Source organism: Moschus berezovskii, chromosome 22 (assembly GCF_049115385.1).
Source record: "Moschus berezovskii isolate FMDL1 chromosome 22, NW_MosBer_1.0, whole genome shotgun sequence".
NCBI lineage: Eukaryota > Metazoa > Chordata > Mammalia > Artiodactyla > Moschidae > Moschus > Moschus berezovskii.
In genome coordinates this window covers 37,533,619-37,554,092 of record NC_142481.1, presented here as the reverse complement: position 1 = coordinate 37,554,092, position 20,474 = coordinate 37,533,619, and the positions used below count along the sequence as shown (strand labels likewise).

The window sequence follows — 20,474 nt, the reverse complement described above, 5'->3', positions numbered from 1 at the left end:
ATTTTAACTATACAGCTCAGTGATTTTTAGTAAATTGACTGGACAATGCCACATCTACTTTCAAAAACTAAACTACTTCAGAGCAATTCCATCACCCCCAATAAGATCCTTCATGCTCATTAGTCACTCCCCATTCCCACCCCCAGGCCCAGGCAACCACCAAACTGTTTTCTGTCTCTAAAGATGTGCCTTTTCTAGACATCACACACAGATGGATTGAATAATGTGTAGAGTGTTTTTATATTTGGTTTCTTTCACTTAATATAATGTTTTGATGGTCATTCACATTGTGGCATGTATCCATAATTCTTACCTTTTTCATTCCCAAGAATATTCCATGGCATAGATATACCACAGTCTGTTTATCTATCCATTAGTCAACTTAAATTGTTTCCATATTTTGGCTATTATAATTAACGCTTCTATGAACATCTGCATGCAAGTCTTTGTGTGGACATATATTTTCATTTCTCCTGGGAAGATTCTTAGGGGTAGAATTTCAGGGTCATATGGTAAATTTAAGGCTTCCCAGGTGGTGCTAATGGCAAAGAACCCGCCTGCCAATGCAGGAGATGCAAGAGACAAGGGTTCGATCCCTGGGTCGAGAAGATCCCCTGGAGAAGGAAATGGCAACACACTCCAGTATGCTTGCTGGCAGAATCCCATGGGTGGAGGAAACTGGAGGACTACAGTCCATGGTGTCACAGAGAGTCAGACATGATTGAAGCGACTTAGCACACACACACACTCATGGTAAATTTGTTTCACGTTTTAAGAGACTGCTACACTGTTTTGTCAAGTAGTACCCCTGTCTTGACCCTACTGGTTACAAGGAGTCTCACTTTTTCAGTCGTGTCCGACTCTTTGCGACCTGGTGGACTATAGCCTGCCAGGCTCCTCATTCCATGACCTCGCTTTGGGAAGGTGGAAGGGAAGCTTCAGGCCTACAGGGGGCTGGCCATAGAGTATCACCTGCTAATCCCTGTCATGCTGAGGCCACCAATCTCACTGATCCCCTTATGCTGACCCTGGATCCTGGCAGCCACTAATCTCCACCTCTGGAGCCTCAAGGACTGGCAGGCAGGGCAGTGCCCTCTTCCCTGAGGTTTGAGAGGAGAAAAACATCCTGCCAGTTCAGACACCCCTGCTGACAGGTCCCAGGACCCTTGCCTAACACAGATGGGAACTTTGAGGCCCAGAGAGAGAAAGTAACTGGTCTAAGATCACACAGCCTACCCTGGCCAGCCCTACCATGGTTATCCCCAGGAAGCCCCAGCTCCTTGTCTGATTTTCTTAACATGCCCATCCTGTGTAAGCCCCAGAGACAGCAACCTTCAGGCAGACTGAACAAGGGGGCCAATGCAAGGACCCAAGGGGGCAGCAGGCTCTTCTCCTCAGAGCCTGTGGTTGCCAGGGCTGCCAAGGAGCCGGTGCCCTCACAATGAGCCTGCAATGGGCATTGTCTCTGCAGAATGTCCCTTTATTCTCCTGTCTCATAAGGCACTGGGGCCCAGCCCAGGTCTCTACTTCTCCCCACTGAGCAGACAAAGGAGGAGAAAATCTCTGTAAGCCTGTGCACCTGGGGCCGGTGGCCTGCAGGGAGGTATTGCAGAGGTGGATGGGGGCAAGGGGTCTGCCCTAACCCTCTGCTCACTGCTCCCATTCCTATCCCTCCCTCCCTGTGCCCAGCCCCTGGGGCACCTTCCCCATCCAGTCATCATGCCCTCTCCTGGCTGAAGGTCCTCTCTCCTCCTCCCCACCTCCCTGTTGCCTGCCTCCATCTCTCACCTCCCACTAGGGTCAGAAAGAAGGCAACCAGACTCAACAAATCCTCACTGAAGTTTAAACGACTCAGAGGCTCTGGGAATAGCTGCTTTTTAAAAGGGAGCGCTGGAGAACCAACCATATATTTTTCTAGTTCATATCCATTACGTTTCTCCCCTTATTTAAAACTTCCCCATGTCTCCCTGTAGAATGTTGAGTAAATGCCAGGTACCTGAGCTAATGGCAGAAATCCATAGTTAATTACCCAGAGGCAGACTGAGCTCACTTCTGAACCCACTTGCTGCTGCTGCTTCCTGCTCATTATTGCAGAATAGACACAAATGGCATCTCTTTTAGACAATTCCCTGAAAGCCCCAGCCTCCCCACACACACCCCCTCCTGTACGGACCTCTGCCAGAGCCCTTAGCACATGCTCTGTGAGTGCGTGTGTATCTGTGCGTGTGTGTGTGTGTGTGTGTGTGTGTGATTCCGAGTGTCCCTGACCCCACCACAGCTCCTGGCTCACAGTAGGTGCTCAATACCTGTTGGATGACAAGTCAGCACTGGCCAAGGTTGTGTTCCCACACAGAAGGGTGTCTGCTGCAGCTGTCTCCGCCACCCAGCCATGGCCCGCATCATTGACCTGGTGCCCTGGGAGGATGGATCCACCCACGTGTACGCATCCCCAGCCATCCTACTGCCCATGCCCCGGCGGCGCAACCAGCTGGCTGGCGTGAAGCAGCAGCTCTACCACCCGGCCCTGCCCAGCCTGCGCCGCATGGATATGGACTCTGTCAAGGCCTGCCTTTCCAACGAGCACTGCCAGTCCACCACCTACTGCCGCAAAGGTCGGGCCACCTGGCTGCTGCTGGTGGCCCCTCGGGGCCTTAGGGGAAGGTGTGGATGGTTTGAAGGAGAGAGATCTTGGAAGGAGAAGCTAGGAGTGGCAGATGAAAGGGTTAGAGGGACTAGTCCCAGCTCTGCTCCTCCTTGCCTGAGAATCCTCCGGGTCTGAGCCTCTGTTTCCCTATCAGTAAAATGGGAATGCTAACAGGGTGGCCTTTCAGGGCTATTGGGAGATTGTTGTTATTCAGTCAATAAGTTAGGAATGACTCTTTACGACCCCATGGGGATCCTCCACTACCTCCTGGAGTTTGTTCAAATTCTTGTTCATTCAGTCAGTGATGCTATCCAACCATCTCATCATCGGCTGTCCCCTTCTCCTTTGCCCTCAGTCTTTCGCAGCATCAGGATCTTTTCCAATGAGTGATGTCTTCGTATCAGGTGGCCAAAGTATTGGAGCTTCAACTTCAGCATCAGTCCTTCCAATGAATATTCAGGACTGATTTCCTTTAGGATCAACTGGTTTGAGATTAACTTTGTGAGATTAAATAGTGAGATTAAAGTGCGATAAGGCATGAGAAGCCCTTAGAATAGTGCCTGGCACATGCTATGAGCTCAACAATAATGTTTTTGTTATTCATGGAGAGAGAACTGCAGAGGTCAGCAGTGCAGGAAGAGGAAGAATAATAACAGCAGTGATAATTTCTGCCCAGTCATCTCTCCTTTTGAAAAAGGAAGAGAAAGATACCTGTCGTGAAAGAGAGGGGAACATGGAAGCCTCTGGGTTTAAGGACTACACGGGGCTAAGGAAGAACACTTCACTGGCTGAGAAGCTTGGCATTGATGTAGGGGTGCCACGCAGGTGCCCACATGCATGCATTTCAGCACATTTATTCATTGCGCGCTTTGTACCTGAGTCTGTACTTGAGTTTGTACTTTGTACAAAGGCCTTTTAGCTAGAGGGAGCAGCAATGCAGAGGCCTGGAAGGGAAAAGCTGCTCGAAGTGTTGGTGAACTTGAGGGATTTGTTTGGATCCAAGGACAAAGTACGTGGGGGCAGCAGGAGCTGTGGCTGGTGGTGGGGACGCAGCTCAGGGAGGGGCCCTGTCATTGAGCTCAGCGATCTGGACTTTCTTGGGAGGTAGATAAAAACCCCTGAAGACTTTAAGCAGGAAAGAGGTCTGAGCTTTGGGGTATCAGGGAGGGGGTGGCCCAGAGGGACTAGAAGTGGATAATGGGGGAGGGGTTAGTGGTTAGGACATTGGGAGGGACCACAGCCTTCTGGAGGTAGTGACAGTGTCTTGGCCATGGGGGAGGGATTTGGAAGGTATTTAGGAGATAAAGGAATAGGACTTGGTACCAGTGTGAGTAGAGAGGCAAGAGTGAGGAGTCCAGGGTGACACCCAGGTTCAGGCTCGGGTAACATATTGAGTGAGCCTGTCAGAGATGATAGGGGGATCTCCAGAGGTCCCACAGAGACCCCTGCAGGGCCAAGAGGGAAAACACAAACAGGGGAAGTGGGTAGGGAAGCAGTGGGGGGTGGGGTGAAAGTGAGGTGGAGCCCCCACACCCGCCCCTCTAAAAAGGGAAGCAACTACAGGGTCCCCCTTGACTGCTGTGTGGGAATGGTCAGCACAGTTCTACCAATTTCCTAGCTCCCAGGAGAAGCCAGGAATCTAGATTTATAGGGAGAGCTCTTGATTTAGATATGCATTTTATTGTAAGTAAGTTTTAATCAAAGCAATGAAGCCACAGGTTCAAAATGTTGTAACAATGCACTTTTAAAAAATTCTTGCTCTTCCTCATTCCTCTCATTCCCACCTACAGGTAACCACTCTGAGTTCCTGATGCATCCTTTCATTCTTTTACTATGGCAAATACAAACCTGTTCTTTTCCTCTTCAACTTTTTTTTTATTATGAACAAATTCAAACATAGAGGAAAGTTGAAAGACTAATATTGTGAACATTTATTACCTTCCACCTGCTTCAATTAATGTTTTGCCATATTTATTTTCACTCTTTCTCTCTCACACACACACAGATTCACACACACTTTAGCAATCAGTTTCCAGTGATAAAAACAACCTCCTACATGACTCCCTAATATTATCACATTTAGGAAAGTTAAAGATAATTCCCTAACATCCAATATTCAGTCCATATTAAAATGTCCCCAGTTAACCCCAAAGATGTCTTTCATAACTGTTAAAAAATTTTGGGAACCAGGATTTTATGTAGGATTGTGCCTTGTAATCGGCTGTCATGTCTCTTGGGCTTTAGTCTAAAACCAGTCTATCCACTTTCCATTTTTCCCTCATGATATTGACTTTTTAAGAAGTCCAAAACAGTTTTGTTGTAGACAAGTCTTACAGTGTGAACTTGAATAGTTCTTTCCTTATGGTGTTGCTTACCTGGATAGTCTTGTTTCTGTAAGCCAGGAATCAGGTGTAGAGGGTTGATCGGAAAAGCTTTCACAAGTGTTGAGTGCCATATCTGCCATGATGGCATGCCAGGGGGCACCTACCATCATTATCCCACTACTTGTGATGCTGTTTGATGGCCTGGTTAGGTGGTGACCTGAATGTATATTTTTGTTTGCCTCCAATCATCTCAATTTTAGTCTTTAAAGACAAAGGTAGCACATGGCATATATTCTTCTGTACCTTGGACGTTCTTGAATTAAGAACTTCATTTTTAATCAAGGCGTAGGGAGGATGCATCTTGGTATTTAGCCAGTCCTTTAATGACAGACACTTGGGTTTTTTCCAGTCATTTTCTATGATAATACAGACAATGCTGAAATGAGTAAACTTTACACCCACATCATTTCCCAGTTGTGCAACTATAAAATAGGATAAATCCCCAGAAGTAGGAGTATAGGGTCAAAAGACACGTGTATTTATAGTTCTGATAGATAATGCCAATTTCTTTCCATAGGCTCAAATTAATTTATTATCCCCTCTGGCGATGTACGGCAATGACCCTGTTTCTGATAACTGCACTAACTCCTCTCCCTTTCTCTCTCTTCAGATGACTTTGATAATGCCTACTTCACACTTCTCGGTGTCCCCAACAAACCCCTGCAGTGCTTGGTGAGCATCTTTTGTCCCTGGTTTGCCCTGGAGAGAGGACCTAAAGGTCCCTTGGGCACCCAGCAATCTCCATTCCGCTTACTTCCTCAGCTACCTCTCTGGGACCCTACCCCGCCCTTCCCATCTCTTTCAGGGGCTTCGGGAGCCCCCTGGGTCAGATGATTCGAGTGCGCCCTGCTCCCTGACTTCCTTCCTCCTGGCAGGACATCACGGAGACCGGCCAGAGGCTCCGAAAAAGGTACCACGAGGGAAAGCTGGCTCCCATCGCACCGGGCATCAACAGGGTCGACTGGCCCTGCTTCACGCGCGCCATCGAAGACTGGTCCCGATTCGTGTCCTCCGCGGGAGAGTTCAAGCTGCCCTGCGCGAGCAAGAAGGGTCAGTCTAACCGCGCGGAGGATGCCCTCGGGCGGCAAAGACAACCGAGTCACTGGGTCCATAGAGCTGGGACCCCGAGCGCTGACCAGGGAAGAGTCGGGGGGCTTCCGGGGTGGAATCTGGCAAAGACAGGGGAATAGGAGCAGACGCGGCCTTCAGAGAGTGCTGCACGCAGACCAGTTGAGGCTCATAGAGGCGGGGCTTATATTGGGGAGGGGGCGGTGCCAGGTCCGAGCAGTGGGAGCCAATGGGGCGGAGGCGGGGGGGCAGGCGGAACAAAGTCCGGAGGTGGGACTGGTTCCTCGAGCAGGCGTGGGGCGTGGCTTGGCCTGGGGGCGGGGATCAGGTAAGAGCGGGGGCGGGGCTTGCTCAGAGCGGGTTTGCGACCCGAGACCAGCGGTCTTTTCGCAGTCGAGAGCTTCAGCGGCTATGCGGTGCGGTACTTGAAGCCGGAGGTGACCCAGAGCTGGCGGGTAGGAAGGGCTGCTCGCCGACCGGTCCCAGGGGACGCCAGGGTGGAGGAGGAACTGCTAACACGGGGGTCGGGGAGGGGGAGAAGAGACCCGGACTCGGGTCTCCGAGAGCCCGGAAGACCAAGATCTCCGGCAGTCAGCAATGTGTGGGGCGTCGGCGAGGGGCGAGGTCCGTGTCCCCACTCCTCAGTAGACACCCCCATCCCTCTGGCCCGCCCCAGTTCTGTCTTAACCAGAATCCCAGCCTGGACCGCTATGGACAGAAGCCCCTGCCTTTCGACTCCCTGTAAGTGACCCCCACAAACCCCGGGGGACCCCACACCTGGGAAGGAGGCTGGGGTCTTGGCTGCTTTCGCCAGCACATACCAAGTGGCCCTTGAAAATGTGCGACCTCGAAAGCAACGATTGGCTCCAAAACACCACAAGAAAATTGCAATTTCAAAATGAGTAAATGTTTAATTCCTACCAAACGGAGCATCCTGTCATCCAGTCCCTAGCAACTCCACCCTTTCAGAGTGGAGGCGTTTGGGTGGGGCGAAGGTGCAGTGTAATTCTGGTGGGATGGCACCTCCCGACGTGGCGGTTCCCAGAGAGGGTCACTCTTCTCCGCCTCGGCCTCACCCTCCTCTATTTCAGGAATGCTTTCCGACGTTTCGGCTCCAACTACAGGTAAGGCCCCAACTGCAGGAGGCGGGGAATGACCCCGCCCCGCCCCATCTGGCCACGCCCCCCGTGGGACTGCGCTGGCCTCAGGGCTCAGGCGATTCTCAGATGGCTTTCCACTCGCAGAGCCTCATGAGGGAGGTGCCGGGGTATTGGTACCCTCCTGGGTGATGTCAGGAGGATTCGAAGGGCTTCTCCCTGAAGAGATCCTCTCCAGGCAAAAGTGCAGCCCTCTGGGAGGTGGAGGGAGCAGTTTTTGTTCCGTCCCTCAGTCGTGTCCGACTCTTTGCGACGACCCCAAAGACTGCAGCACGCCAGGTTTCCCTGTCCTTCACCATCTCCCGGAGTTTGCTCAAACCTATGTCCACTCGATTTGGCCCAGTCAGGACAAAAGACAAAGTGGGGGGGCGGGTGTAGCAGGGTGGGTGTTTAGCTGGGCAAAGAGCACGGGCGGACAGAGTAAAGAGATGTGTAAGAAATATGATGCAAAGAGTCAAGAATTTGCCTTCCAGGAGGCAGGTAAGGAGGTAAGGACTGGGACTAGTGATCCCAATAGGAGAATGTAAGATACTCAAGCACCTTCATAACTTGACTCCCTCCCACCTCTCCAGTCCCATTCCCTACACTTCAGTGGTACCAGACTCCTGGGGGCAACCCAAACCACCCACACAACCGAGCACTCCACATCTTTGCTTGCGCTGTTTCAGCACCTAGATAATCCTTCCATCTCTGCCTGGAAAACTCCTCCTTACTCTTTGAAGCCCAGCCCAGATGTCCCATTTCCTTGAAGTCTTCTCTGACCTTCTGCCCCTCCCCTCCAACTCAAACCACCCCCCTCCAGAGGGTCACCTCATGTGCATCCCTCTCTATTTTGGAGCACACAGACTGTTGCATTGTAGTTCCATATTGATGAAAGTTTGTCTTCTCTCACCTATCCTTGCACATAGAAGGGAATGCTATGTATTTTTATACTAGTATATAATGCCTCCCAGAGTAGGTTCACTAAATGATTGAAAAATGAGTCAGACTCACAGGAGATAAGAATGAGGCAAATTGGAAATGGGGCTTGAAAATCAAAGGGATCAGCCAAAAATATATGAAAGGAAATAGGGAGCCAGTGAAGGCTCTTGAGCCATAAGAGACAGGATGGAAAGCAGGTAGGTGGGTTTTGTGAGGAATACCTAGAGAAAGACAACCTGATTTTTTCCCCAGGACACCCTGGAGGCCCCCACCTCACCCCTGTTTCTTTCCACAGCCGTGTCAACTATCTGACCCCCTGGCATTAATCTGTGAAAAGGAGGCTGACACCCAGGCTGCCTAACTGTGCCACTCACGTTCCCCAGCAGGACAAGGGTATATGATGGTCATATCCATTTCCCTAAGTAGAAATAAACCTTACACTCCACAGGGAGGCACCCAACCCCTGTGTGTGTGTGTGTGAGTGTATTGCAAAGGCTGGGGGAGGATCAGGACCTCAGGATGATGATATTTTACCCTAACCTACCTCCTGCCAGCTCCTGGAGGATTGATGGGGTCTAGGAAAGATGTATATGGTGAGCCCAGGCAGAGAGTAAGGGTCTAAGCCCCAAACCCTAGCTGGAGATGAGGTGCAAACTCAGGCTGGGAATTAGGTTCTCTCTGTGCCCCTGTCCACTGCTTATAGGCCTGCAGGCAAGCCCCTTCCACCTCAGACTCTGAACTTGAGTCAAAAAGAGAAAAGAGAGGGCACAAAAGGGATTTAAGACCTCTCTCTCAGAAGCCCTTGCCATACCAATATATGCTGGGGGTCTTCCCTGGGCCTGGGCCCCCTTGAAGAAATGGAGTCAGGCCCTGGAGGTTTGGCCTAGGGCCTCAATTCATGGTGAAGCAGCACAGGATAGAAGTAAGGTGAGGTGCCTGAGGCCACTCAGAGAAGAAGGTTTCCTCTGCCCAGAGCATTGCCAATGAATATACCACAGAAACAAAAAGTTATCTGCTCTGCCCACAAAGCTTCAGGACTAGTTCTGATTGCCTACCAACCTACAGAAAGGAGGTCTGATGCCCTGCGGACAGCCATGGGTGTTCCTGGGCCAAGTCCAGAATAACCCTGATCAAAGGGGCAAAGAAGAGTGTGTCAGCGTGGCTGGGGTTAGAGCAGCCAGCCTCGGCACTTAGCTCCAGGATCTTCTAAACACCATCCCACCTGTAGCCAGTCTGCAAGGACAGACCCAAATCAGGGTCAGTAGCCACCAAGCTCATGAGGTATTTGAACAGGACTTCTGACACTATGATCTGGGACTTCAGGGATCCACGAACCTTTCAAAATCATGTGCAAAGTCATGGGTCCATTCACATGTGCATTTTCCATGGAAAATTTCCTTGTTTTCACTTGATTCTCAAGAGAGTCAGTGCCCACAAAGGTTAGGAAACCCTGACTTACATCCTCCTCATCACCTGCAGGTTGAAAACTCCCAAGAGATGGAGAGAGGCCACTGAGCCTAAGTCATTGTCTCTATGCCCTTAAGTCCCCTGAGTCCCAGGGGGCTATTTTCTCCTCATAGAGAGATTACTTTAGAAATCCTCCCTGTGGCCATTGCCTTGGGGACAGCCCAGCTTCCATGGCCTCACCTGTAAGCCTTCCTGGTCTGACCCCAAGCCACAACCCAGGCGCTGGGCCTCAACGCACTACCCCAGCCCAAACCCCATCACCAGTCTCCTTGCTGTTCCAAACACTCAGACTCTTGCCTGCCTCCTAACCCTTGGTCAAAGCCTTGCTTCCACATGAAATGCTTTCGCCATCTCTTTCTACCCAAATCCCATCCTTTCTTCCAGGCAGGCCTCTCCCCAGTCTTCTCTTCTCCCCAGTTCTTCCCCAAGATTATGAGGACAGGAATCATAGCCTCTGGCCCACAGTAGGCTCTTGGGAAATACTGTATTTGCTGGCCCCTTTCATCTGTCCAGTAGGATCTGGGACTCAGGAAGGGGGCCTGGGGCCTCCCAGAACCAACACAAGACCTGGATGAAATGAAACAACTCCTACAAAGTAATAGTTGTGTTTATTACAGAGTAACACACGAGACACATACTCTCACCCTGGGCCTGGCAATGGGGAGGATCAGGGATGGAGGAAGGGTCCTGGCTGAGGGAGGGTGGTGGGAGGGTCGAGGAGGACTCTTGCAGGTAGTATTTTGTACTGTATTCCAGCAGCTTTGATATTTTTTTACCCTATCTTTTGATATACATGAAAACCTCAAAACTCTCTCATCCCAAGTCCTACCTTCGTGCCCAGTTGCACCAGCTCAGGGTCTGGCAAACAGCAGGTGTTCAGTGATGCTTACAGATGAACAAAGGCAGGAATGCAGACCCAGAATGGGGATGGACATGCACGCAGAGTGAAGAGGGAGATCCCACAAGCCCTGGCCCACCCCCACCCCTCCCCTCAACCTCCTTTTAGGACTGGGCATTCCTGCCAGAATCTTTGTAGATCTACGAAAATCAATAGTGGCCAAGGCTTTTCCTAGAGGCATGACCTTCAAGGAACAAAGAAAGCACCGGCTTGAGGATGGGATGCGGAGCTTACCACAGGCGAGTCTGGGCCAGGTGAGGAGGGCCTGGGCAACTCTCCAAGGTTTGAGCAGTCTGTGGTCCTCGTCTGGGGCCTGCTCTGGAGAAGGGATGAAGTTGGGGGCTGGGAGGTCAGGCAAAGACTCTACGGAGCTGCCTCTGCACAGATGGGAAGATGCAGAACAGTGGTGGCTCCAATCCCTCGAGGAGTTGAGAGCAGGCCAGAGGGCTGGCCACACCACACCCCCCACCCCCGCTGCTGGTTGAAGAGCTCTCCTGCTCCTCTGGCCAGCCCGGGTGCCAGCACCAGTCCCGGCCATTGTTCCCAGTTTCCTGGCCAGCAAAGAGTAGGTTGGAACCAGAGCCCTGAGCTCCAGTGGCTGGAGGCGGAGGCCTGTGAGGTTCAGAGCCTAGGACGGTCCTGCCCCACTGCCTATCCCCTGCCTGACCCGCCTGGCCCACCCCCACAATTCCAGGTCTCTCTCATCATGAACTGTCTGACTTTGGGAAGCCTCTGGACTTCTCAAGGGTCAACACAAAGCAGATCCTCAGGTCTGCCCAGCCCATCTCATGGAGATGGTATGAGGCTCCAAACAACTGGTAGATAGGAAAGTGACTGTGGGTTTGTGGGGGTAGCAGGGAAGGGTAAAGAGAACCCTGACACTCAGATGGGAGAGCGGGGCTGGCTCCCTTCTGCCTCGGACCTCCCGGTCCTCTGCTTTCCTGAGTGACTACTACATGTTCAACACTCCACATGGGTCATTTCATGGGACTCTCATCCTAAGCCCAGAAGGGAGCGTTACTGGCTCCATTTCACAGATGAGGAAACTAAGGCCCAGAAAGATTCAAAAACCTTCCCAAACCTTTGGTGCTTATGAGCAGCAGAGGCAGGACTCCAGCCAGGCCTGACTGTGGTGCTCTTAACCACGAGAGCACAGCAGGGCCACCATGGTTCATGGGCACAGGCTTCACTCCTGGACAGCAGGGTCCTCTCCCACTGCCTCACTGTGGGGCTGAGCACAGAGTCGGCCACACAAAGTTAGCAAGATGTTGGGCTCCCTGGGAAAGTTGTCTCTGGTGATCCAGCCTGCCCTGGCAATGACTTTGAGGACCCAAGAGAATGTACACCCACCCAAGCCATGCAGGGGGAATTATTAACTCCAAAATGTGAAATTTATGTTAGTGTTTCTCTCTTTTTTTTTTTTGGCTGAGCCTCGAAGCATACAGGATCCTTGACCAGGGATCAAACCCACGACCCCTGCAGCCAGTGGAAGCGCAACAAATTACTGGACTGCCAGGGAAGTCCCTGTGTTAGCCTCTTCCTCTTAGTTCCCTGACTCTCATCCAGATGTCACCCCTCACACCCAGGGACCACCCTCTCCCTATGCTGTCAGTGGTTGGGGCAGAGAGAATGATAAGCCAGAGACTAGAGAAGATAGTGCCTAGGACTTCCCTGGTCGTCCAGTGGCTAAGACTGCACTCCCAGTGCAGGGGGTCTAGGGTTCAATCCCTGGCCGGGGAACTACATGCCACATGCCACAGCTAAGATCCAGCAAAGTCAAATAAAACAAATAAAATGTATTTTTTAAGAAAGAAGAAGACAATGCTAGTTTGGACCCCTAGCCATAATGTTGGACGTTCACCCATGAAAATTCCATGCTCTAAGGATGGAGTTATGGAACAGAGGAAACTGTGGGGTTCCTGGGTAGGTAGGTGGGAGAGGTTATCTGTGTGTGGTCAGGTACAGTGAAAGACAGCTGCTTAAGCCAGTTTATGCTGTTTCTGTCACTTACAACCAAGAGACCAGAATGAGGCAGGTGGGGAGCAGACCAGAGGCCCGGAGAGGCAGGGAGGGGAAAGGGGGCCACAGGTTGATCCTGACACCTTCCCAGATTCAGGTCTCTTAGGAGCCACAGAGATCAGAGTCAACACCGCTGCTTCAGATGGAACTGAGGAGCAGAGAGGAGCAGAGCCTGCCTGGGACCACCTGCTATCAGAAGTCTAAGACCTGAACCCCCAGGTCAGGGCTCCATTTACTGCCCTGGTTTTGGCCCAGGTTGGAGCCGAGAAGCTGAGGGCCAGGTGGGAGCCCCACTGCTTTGTGAGAGATGGAGTGGGAAAAGAAGAAAGAAAAAGTCACTGCAGTCTCTATGTGAGGTCTGCCAGGGCTCCTCCTGCACTGGCACACACAGACCACTGTCTGTCCAGGAAGGGCAACCTGAAGCAATAAAGCACCAAACACATGCCAGTGCTTTCTAGGAGTTTCTGCAAGGTGGGTGGGCTTTGCCTAAGGTCATTCAGCTAGAAAGGAAGCCAAGATTCGAGCCTGGCAGATGCGCAAGGGGCTCTGGGCATCATTGCTGAGAGGCAGACGCCTGCAGGAAGGAACCACCCAACTTCTCAAGGGCAGGTCCCCCGTGGCCACACACAGAGAGAAGCATGGTGTCCGGGTCACATCTCGGGTCCTCCAGCCTCCCCACTAAGCCTTCTGCAGCATTTTGAGTCCCCTGCAGCAGGGGCAGCTTCTGGTCCTCTTTCTACCCTCACCTCCACCCCACCCCAGGGCAGGGATCCCTGCTGACCTCACTCCACTAGCTCTCGGACCCCAGGCAGAGGTTGTTTCTTCTCCCTTCCTCTCCCCACCTCCACCCTTGCCTGTGAGAAGCAGAAGGAGCCCGAGTTGCAGTTGGCTCCCAGAGAGGGGTTCAGGTAGGCTGAGGAGGTGCCTGGGTTGGACATACGAACAGATCACCCTGTGACAGTATGAGTGGAAATGAGGCCAGAATGGGCCATCCTTGGGGGCGGGGCCCACAGGCTGCTCCAGAAAGGCCCTGGTTTTCCACTGGAGCCAAGCAAGCTCTCCTGCTTGCCAGGCCTAGGCCCCAGCTTCTGAACATTTATGAGCTGCTGGTCCCTCAGTCCAGCTCCCTTTACAGCGGCTGCGGTCAAGAGGTCAAGAGGTTGCAGCCTGAGGGTTCCAAGTGTCCTGTGTTTGGCACCGTCAGCATCATCACAGCTTCCCTCCCTGAGGAAGCTCCACATGCAACTCCACTTAACTCGCACAAGAACCAAACAAGGCAAGCATTAACCTCCCCATTTTATAGACAAGGCAACTGAGGGCTTGCCCAAAGTCACATGACCAGAGTGTTCCAGACGCAGGACTGGAACCTAGCCTAGATCCCAGTCCCCAGCCTGGCCCCCCTAGCGTGCACACCACCCCCTCTCCACGGCCCAACATCCCTCTGTGGAAGAATGATCAGAAGAAGCTGTGCTTTGGTCTGTGAAGGTCAATGTCTTTACTTCTAAAGCATACATTGGACTCACTATATATTAACATCAAAAGGGGCTATCTAAAATGGAGTCGTTCTTTTTAAAAACTCAGATCCTCACATTTTTAGATAAGATCCAAAATGACATGAAATTAAACTATACAATGTTATGAACAGTATAACAACTGCTTTTAGAAAGCAAAATGAAAGGAAAAAAAAAAAAGAAAATGAGCACTTGGGACTGTTGTCAGCCTGGGTTCCATGTCTTTTGAGGCATTGTGACTAAAGCCAGCACCGAGGGGAAGGACTGCCCCTCTCTGCGGGCACAGGAAGGGAATCCAGTCAGAGGAGGTGGACGTGGGCTTTCAGACTTCTGAAGGTGACAGTGGGACAAGGTGGGTCTCCCTGCTCCTCTGGGATTTTGGGGTGGGCACTGATTAAAGTCTCCTTTTAAAACCCACAACCTGGGAGGGGGTTAGGGAGAGGGCAGGGGCAGAGCTGGGTTCAGAAGAATCATTTTGACAGTAAACGTCTTCTGGCCTTCTTGAGAAGAGCCCCAGCCATCAAGTGGTAACAGCTGACTCCATCCACCTGCTGGTTTCCTTAACAACCCTCTTCCCCTGCCCACTCCCTATCCGGGACACCCAAGGCTCCATGAGCCCTGTGGGTAGCCGGAGACCTAGGGGAACCCTAAAAGGACCCAAAGGAGAACACTCTGGTCTTGGAAATAGCTGGATGTTGTTCAGAGCATCTTGGCAGCACAAGACCCCTCGAGTACAGGCCAGCAGCCAGACCGATGGGGGAGGGGGCCCAGGGGCTGGGAGGGCACTGTGGGGTCAGAGTCATGCCTTTTACGGTCCTTTTACCTCCCCTACCCGGACATCCCCTACCTCAGTACCCAGGCATGGTCTTGGCCCAGAGGCAGGGCTGGGGTGAGCTGATTAGGGCCATGCCCTTGAGGCTTTGGTTCCCACGATTTGATTCCAGTGAGGGAGTGACACTTGTTACCATCCACTAGGAAGATGAAGGGCTTGGCCCTTCCTCCTCCTGGGCACCAGGGGGTCTAACAATCCCCTTCTTTCACATCAGCAGTTCTGTCTGGCTGAGGGCACACTCCCCACCTGCCCTTGGAACTGCCACAAAGGTGGGAGGGGCACTTCCAAAACGCTGGGATGAGCCCTCCGGTGCAAAGGCTGCCTTTCCTCCTTTCCCCGGGGACAGCGCTGTTCCCGGCTGAGCATGTCATGGAAGAACTTCTCTGCCTCCTCCCTTCTGGCTGGGCCAATCGCTCTCCAAGCAGACCCGGCCCACAGGTGTGCAGCACTCCTGGGTGTCTCGCCTGTCAGAACCCTGGAGGGCAGGTTGCCCCTGACTGAAGTTGACAAAGGGGCCTGGGGCTCCCAGGTTGCCTCCCTGGCCCCAGGATTCCCTCCTGGAGTTAGCCTTCCCCCTCGAACAGCAACCTGAAGGGGGCCACCCTGCGCCCAGGCCCACTGTGACCCTTCTCTTTCCTAACCTATCTGCTTTCTCTAGTGAGGCTGAAAGGTTTAGGAAGGTTGGGCTAGCACCACCCCCTCCTTGGGGTGGAGAGAGGCCAGTTCCACTTCCAGCCTGGTTCCATTGAGAAAAGGGAGGCTGAGGTCTCTCAAGAGAGCGAATCCTGTAAGGGGAAAGAGGTTTGCAGGATCAAGACCAGCCACGGCCATCTGCCCCCCACCCTCACCTCCTCCAGGTCAGTACCAGGGGTGCCAGGCACCCACACCCTCCACCTGCCCGGGTGCCCTTTCATCCTCACGCCCCGGGCCAGGTCCGGGGACGGGCGCGAGGAGGCCGGGCCGCGCCGGCCCTGGCAGGGTTCGCAGCGGGGACTCAGGGCAGGCAGGCGGCTACCTGGTAGGCGCCCTCGGCCGCGGCGGCCGCGGCGCTGTGCTGCGCGCTGTGCTCCTGCAGCAGGGCCACGTCCAGGAAGCGCTCGCCGCACCACACGCACTTGAACTGCTGCTCGCGGGCGTGCACGCCCTGGTGCTTGTTGAGGTGCTCGCGCTGCTTGAAGGCCTTGTCGCAGTTGGGGCACTTGTAGGGCTTCTCACCCGTGTGCACCCTCCGGTGTCGCTGCAGGTCGGAGGCGTACTTGAAGCGCTTGTCACAGTCCGGGCACTTGAGCGGCTTCTCGCGGGCCGGGTCGCAGCGGTGCTGCACGAACTCGGAGGACGAGAAGAAGCGGCGTTCGCACAGGGTGCAGCGCAGGGGCTTCTCGGCCGCCGAGCAGTGGGCCAGCTGGTGCTTCTGCAGGGCCGAGGCCCGCTTGTAGGCCTTGTGGCACACCGGGCACTTGAAGGGTCGCTCGGCCGCACCCGGCAGGCACTTGTGCCGCAGCAGCTCGGCCGACTGGTCGAAGCCCTTCTGGCACACGGGGCACTTGAAGAGGGTCTCGAGGGTATGCACATGCTGGTGGTAGAGCAGGTGGCTGGGCTGCCCGAAGCCCTTCTCACACAGGCCGCACTTGAAGGGCTCCTCGGCCTTGTGCGTGCGCCGGTGCCGCATGAGCGCGTACTGCTGCTTGAAGCCCATGGGGCACAGGTCGCACTTGAAGGGCCGCTCGGCGCTGTGCGTGCGCTCGTGCTGCCGCAGGTCCGACGGCCGCTTGAAGGCCTTCTGGCACTCGCCGCAGCGAAAGGGCCGCTCCCCGCTCGGCGTGCAGGGGTGCTGCAGCAGCTCCGACGACTCCTTGAAGTGCAGCTCACACACATTGCAGCGGAACAGGTGGTGCTCGCCCGAATGAGCGTACATGTGGCGTACCAGGTGCGAGCGGTGCTTGAAGGTCTTCTCGCACACCGCGCACTTGTACGGCCGCTCCGAGCTGTGCGTGCGCTTGTGGTGCACCAGGTGGGACGACTGGCTAAAGCTCTTGTCGCACAGCATGCACTTGTAGGGCTTCTCGCCCGTGTGGATGCGCTCGTGCCGCGAGAGCTCCGACAGGTGCTTGAAGGGCTTCTGGCAGATGGGGCAGCTGTAGGGCTTGTCGGCCAACTCCGCCGGGGCCACGGCAGGCGGAGGCGGGGGTGCCGGGGGCAGGGAGGGGGCGGCGGTGGCCTCGGGCTCGGCCGCCTCGGCGGGCTTGTAGGTCTTCTCGCAGATGGAACATTTCACAAGGCCCCCGGTGCCGCTGTGGGCGCTGTGGTGCTGCGCCAGCGATGTGAGCAGCGAGAAGCCCATCTTGCAGACGCCGCAGACGAAAGGTTTCTGCTCGGCCTGCACGCACTGGTGCTCCAACAGGTCGGTAGCCTGGTGGAAGATTTTAAGACACTGCGTGCACTGGAACGAGCGGTCATGGCCTGCCAGGCACTGGTGCTCATGTGGGCTGGACAGGTGCGCCAGGTCGTGACCGCACACTCCACACTTGGGGCCCGGCTCCCCAGCGGCCTGCAGGGGCACGTGCTGTGGGGGCTGCAGGCCCGGCTCGGGCTGCAGGAGGATGCCATAGACCGCGCAGCCCAGGGGGTTCTCAGCCGTGCCTGGGGGCAGCGTGTGCTCCGCCAGGGCCGGCGGGGGTTCAGCATGGTGCTGCGGCTGTGGGGGCTGAGGCTGCTGCGGCTGCGTCTGCGGCGGCTGCTGCCAGCTCTCCGACATGCTTGGGAAGATGAAACAGGGTTTGGAGGGTAATGGCTTCAGCTTCCCTGCTTAAGGTGACCCACACCAGAGAGAGAAGCTGCCCAGGATCAGGGATGGACGAGGACCTCGGACAAGGCACAGAGCGGGACTGGTCAGGTGGTCCAAGTCATTCACCAAGACAGACTACACAGCTGTGCCTACAGGACAGGGGTCTTCGGGCAGGGTGCCAGGAGTGGCAGGGAGGCTCTGCAGAGAAGAAAGAAATCGTGAGCTAGAGGCAGGGACACACAGCTGTTCCCGGGGCCTCTCCCTGATCTGCCTGCACTCGCCACATTGACATAAAACACATCAGGGAAGTGAAGGGGGCTCTGGGCTGGGAGATCTTCACTTGTTGGCAGCGCAGCTTCTCCAGTAAAGAGGATGGTGGCTGTCTCCAGGACCACCCATCCTCAGTTCCCCGTGCCTTGGCCAGGCATCCCAGTCTCCCAGCTTACTGTCAACCCGTTTCCATTAGCTGTCTCAGAAGTGACAGTCTGGGGTGATCTGCCCACAATACAAAGAAGTCACACGTTCTATTCATGCTCCCAGGAAAGAAGGAGGGAAAGACTGACCGGTGAGAGTCTTGGTGCACAAAACAAGAGTTTTAATAACATAACCTTTTTTATGTGTGTGCAAAACACTTCTTATTTGGAAGCCTAATATAGAAGATAGATAAAAGCAGAGAGGCTCTGGTTGAGGCCTCCCTGTAGATCTGCCAGCTCCTCTCCTGTCGCTGCCCTGAATTTCAACCCAGGACACAACTGCTCATAAAAACAGACGGTAGATCTAAAGGGCCAGACCTCCCAGATCTGAAGGCCCCTCAGTCAATCAATAGTTAAAACACCTGCATGGAATGGAGGCCCATCTCAGAAAACTTCGCCTGTGAGGGGTTGGCGCACACCCCTCTCAATTGTCCCCAGGTCCTCCCCACTGACTGTGTGCCTATTCTCTCTTCACACAATAAGGGGGATGGTTTTGCAGGGACCTGAGCCAATGCCTGATGAGGATGAAACCCACAGACCCACACAGCCTTGATGGCTACTTGGCAGAAGTTCCCCAAGCTAGTCACCTCCCAGAGCACCAAAAAAAAAAAAAAAAAAAGCCTTAAATCCTCTTAACATGATGGTGTCAAGGCCAGAAGGAAATGTAAGCAATTTTGAGTTTGCCTCTGCAATGTGGAATGTGGCATGCTAACCATCCCTGTCACCTTTCCGGAGACAAGCCTTTTCGTTTGCTCCAAGTCTGTAACACTTTGGATAATCCATGGAAGGTAAAGACCACCCAGCCCAGGCAAATCTCTAACTCACCACTTTGTGGCAGCATAAGGTAATGACAGCGAGAGGGAGGAACTTTTAGAATCAGATGCAACCCGCTTTCAGGTTCCCAGTTCCTCTGCTTCTAACATTGAAAAGTTTCTAAGTTTTCTCCCGATGAAAAGAGAAGGAAGGGGATGCCTTCACAAGCCAGCCTGGCCTCTAACTGTTCTGCCAAAGAAACGTAAGAGTCAGGCTAAAAACTGTCAGCCTCAGCATCTTTCCGGGAAGGGAAGAAGTGAAGAAGCCGCTGCTCCGAGTGGAGGCAGCAGGTTGCATGAGCCAGCAGGTACCGAAGCCTCCCCAGGAAAGAGGGAAGCTGGACTACTCTGGGCCAGGTCTAGGTCAGACTGCGCCAACCCAACTGTTTTTTTTAACCCCTGGCATGAATGGCTGCCAGACCCAGGGTCCCCAGCCCCGGGCCCCCAGGTCCGCTGCCCATTCCGGCCCCCCCTCCAGGAAGGTGCGGTCAGGAGGCCTCTCTGATCACCCAGCAAAGAGGATGAGAGACTTAGGGTTAGGGAGGCAAGGGGAGGCCCCCACCTGCGCCCCACCCCAGCCCTTCCTCTTCCTTGGGAAACCGAATGAAAGCCGATCACCTCCCTGCCGGCACTGCCCGCCGGCCCAGCTGGGCTGCCTCCTGTCAGCCCTCGCCGGGAAATGGCCAGGACGCTGCGGCCCCGGCGCCGGACCTGCGGGCGAGTGGGCCGGAGAAAGGCCCCAGGGCTGCAGGCCGGGCCCGGGAGGTAGCTGCGTGTCGAGGTCGGCCTGGGCCGCCCAAGAGCTCAGGAGGCCGCCGGGTCGGGCCGGAGGTGGGGTTGGGGGGGGGACTGCCGGGCCGGCTGGGGAAGGGGTGCGGCGGGCGCGGGAGTGGCCCCCAGACGCGGCCCCGGGCGCCCCGCCGCTCACCTGCTCCGGGCCGCCCGCGGGGTCAGGCGCGGGGCGAGTGGCGACTGGCTGCTCTCTCAGCCGCCCCTTTATTCCGACTCCATCCGCGGCAGCGCGGCCTACGCGCGCTGCCAATCCCCGGCCTCGCGTAGCGGCGGCTGCCGGCCCGGGGGCGGGGAACGGGCTAGCGGCGGCCGGAACCGAGGAAGCGACGTGCGCGGCCGGGATAGCGGGGCCGGGGCGGAGGAGCGCTGGGAGGGCGGGCGGACGGAACGATGGCCTTGCAGAGACCGGCGGACAGACGGGCGGCGCGGGGGCCAGGGAGGCGGGGCCGGGGGAGGAGCGGCAGCCCGGGCGGCGGCGGCTGCGGGAGGAGCGGGCGGCACGGAGCGAGGCCGCCCCCTGCCGGGGACCCCGCGGCCGGGCCGGGTCGAGCAGCCGGACGCGCTGGGTGGCTCTCCGGTCGCTCGGCCGGCACGCCTCAGCTGACCCAGGAAGCGCGCTCTGCTTCCGACCACCCTACTCGTCCTCAGGGGAGCGAGTTCCCAGGGCCCGGCCCACGGCCCGACCCCCGAGCCTGAGAGGAGAGCCCTCCC

General features: G+C 55.0%; 2 protein-coding genes across 4 annotated transcripts; one reads left to right on the top strand and one right to left on the bottom strand.

Moving 5' to 3' along the window:
- Nucleotides 1–2,389: 2,389 nt before the first annotated feature.
- SPMIP8 (sperm microtubule inner protein 8) lies at nucleotides 2,390–8,667 on the top strand. Of its 2 annotated transcripts, none has more exons than XM_055412656.2 (7): nucleotides 2,390–2,612; nucleotides 5,639–5,700; nucleotides 5,904–6,078; nucleotides 6,490–6,551; nucleotides 6,773–6,837; nucleotides 7,188–7,220; nucleotides 8,470–8,667. In XM_055412656.2, exons 1-7 carry the CDS (start codon nucleotides 2,390–2,392, stop codon nucleotides 8,498–8,500), a joined length of 651 nt encoding a protein of 216 aa, XP_055268631.2. In that variant the 3' UTR covers nucleotides 8,501–8,667. The 2 variants fall into 2 exon arrangements, with proteins under 2 accessions (XP_055268631.2, XP_088686373.1); XM_088830247.1 differs by having other exon boundaries at nucleotides 6,692–6,837.
- Nucleotides 8,668–13,969: 5,302 nt separating this feature from the next.
- On the bottom strand, nucleotides 13,970–20,195 carry ZNF319 (zinc finger protein 319). Of its 2 annotated transcripts, XM_055412655.2 has the most exons (3): nucleotides 19,900–20,195; nucleotides 15,917–17,884; nucleotides 13,971–15,686 (listed from the first exon to the last, which is right to left on the bottom strand). In XM_055412655.2, exons 2-3 carry the CDS (start codon nucleotides 17,654–17,656, stop codon nucleotides 15,672–15,674), a joined length of 1,755 nt encoding a protein of 584 aa, XP_055268630.2. In that variant the 5' UTR covers nucleotides 17,657–17,884; nucleotides 19,900–20,195; the 3' UTR covers nucleotides 13,971–15,671. The 2 variants fall into 2 exon arrangements, with proteins under 2 accessions (XP_055268629.2, XP_055268630.2); XM_055412654.2 differs by having other exon boundaries at nucleotides 13,970–17,884.
- Between the last annotated feature and the right edge of the window lie 279 nt (nucleotides 20,196–20,474).